Source organism: Arachis stenosperma, chromosome 9, assembly GCF_014773155.1.
Source record: "Arachis stenosperma cultivar V10309 chromosome 9, arast.V10309.gnm1.PFL2, whole genome shotgun sequence".
Classification (NCBI taxonomy): Eukaryota; Viridiplantae; Streptophyta; class Magnoliopsida; order Fabales; family Fabaceae; genus Arachis; species Arachis stenosperma.
In genome coordinates this window covers 160,569,234-160,570,942 of record NC_080385.1, presented here as the reverse complement: position 1 = coordinate 160,570,942, position 1,709 = coordinate 160,569,234, and the positions used below count along the sequence as shown (strand labels likewise).

The 1,709-nt window shown below is 33.6% G+C and overlaps 1 protein-coding gene across 1 annotated transcript; it reads left to right on the top strand.

Moving 5' to 3' along the window:
- The first annotated feature begins 449 nt into the window (after positions 1-449).
- On the top strand, positions 450-1,035 carry LOC130950339 (hevamine-A-like). Its single transcript, XM_057878845.1, has one exon. It carries the CDS (start codon positions 450-452, stop codon positions 1,032-1,034), a length of 585 nt encoding a protein of 194 aa, XP_057734828.1. The 3' UTR covers position 1,035.
- Positions 1,036-1,709: the final 674 nt, after the last annotated feature.

Genomic DNA, 1,709 nt, shown 5'->3' with positions numbered 1-1,709 from the left:
TTAGGCATCGGAGTGTCTTTGCAGGTACCACCCCCATCTCTTGGAACACACAACTCGGAGGCGGCTCCCAGACGTAAACCAAGTCGGAGACCACACTCCTCCAGCGCTTGGGCCTCAAACAAGTCCAACCACCGTCCGGTTCTAGGTAACCCTCGGAACACTATTATTCTACATGACCCATAGCATTTACCTTAGCAAAAGTACGATGAGCCAATAAAATATTTATACAATGTGTATAATAAAAATTTATTAAGTATTAAAAATATAATTATTAATATTATCTTTTTTTATCAGCTGAACCTTTTAGAATAAGTGATATCATGACATGGTATTAGAGTGCTAGATCCAAAAGGTCAAAAATTCGGTCTGGATCCTTCACCTTCACCTTATTATAAATAGGTTACTTCACGCAGTCTTTGCACCACACTCTCCACTAAAAACAAACCACTATGGCTTCCAACAAGAGAAGTAACACTCATCAAGCATTAACATTGCTCCTCTTCTTCCTCCTCACCCTCTCCTCTGCACATGCCAAAGGTGGCATAGCCATCTCCTGGGGCCAGAACAATGGCGACGGCACCTTAACCTCCACATGTGACACCGGAAACTTTGAGATTGTGCTCCTCGCCTTTCTCGACACTTTCGGTTGTGGCACAACTCCAGAATTGAACTTTGCTGGCCACTGTGGGCCATGGTTCCCTTGTGACAATCTACAACCAGAAATTGAACATTGCCAAAGAAACGGTGTGAAGGTATTCCTCTCCCTTGGAGGAACCTTTGGGCCCTACGCCTTATGCTCGCCGGAAGACGCGAAGAACGTCTCCGACTACCTTTATAACAACTTCCTCAGTGGCAAAAGGGGTCCATTAGGGAGTGTGTACCTTGATAGCATTGATTTCCACATTGACGCTGGTCCAAGACTTTATTTTTGGGACGACTTAGCTAGAGAACTCGATACGCACCGAAAGCAAGACAGGTGCATACTCAAAAACATATTCATTTATACTAGCAGTGACCAACCCAAAAATTTTTAGTAGTGCGACAATAATAATACAAAAAATAATATTATAAAAATTAACAGTAATATATTTAAATATCTAAAATTTAAAGTCTATTAATCAAGATTCTTCTCATTTTAATTAACACATTTAAAGTATGTTAACTAAAGGTATTTTCTTTTCATTTAATGTTTTGGTCATGTTATTTAATATACTTATTAGTATTACAAGATATAATATAATACAAAAAAAATTATTACTCATTAATTCAAGAATTTATAAGGAGTATAATTTAAATGGAACAAATTCAATTCTTCTCTACAATATAATTGTGTAGAAGAGATAAATAACAAATTTTAAAAAGACAAAAATTCAATTCAAATCATCATATTTTTTTCATATATATATATATATATATATATATATATATATATAGGTGTAGAAACTATTTCATTTTTTATTAAACAATTAATCAACAATTTTTCGTCATTTAACTGAACAGTTTATTGTACTTATACTCTTATAATAGAAGTCTTTTTTTAGACAAAAATAATTATTAACTATATGTAACACCGCCAAAATTATATATATTATCTCAATCACCTATTAGGAAAAACCACTAAATACTAATACTCTAATAGTCTATTTATATTTGAAAAACTAGATTTGAATTTAAATAATTAAGTAATTAGATTATTATTATTTGTACTT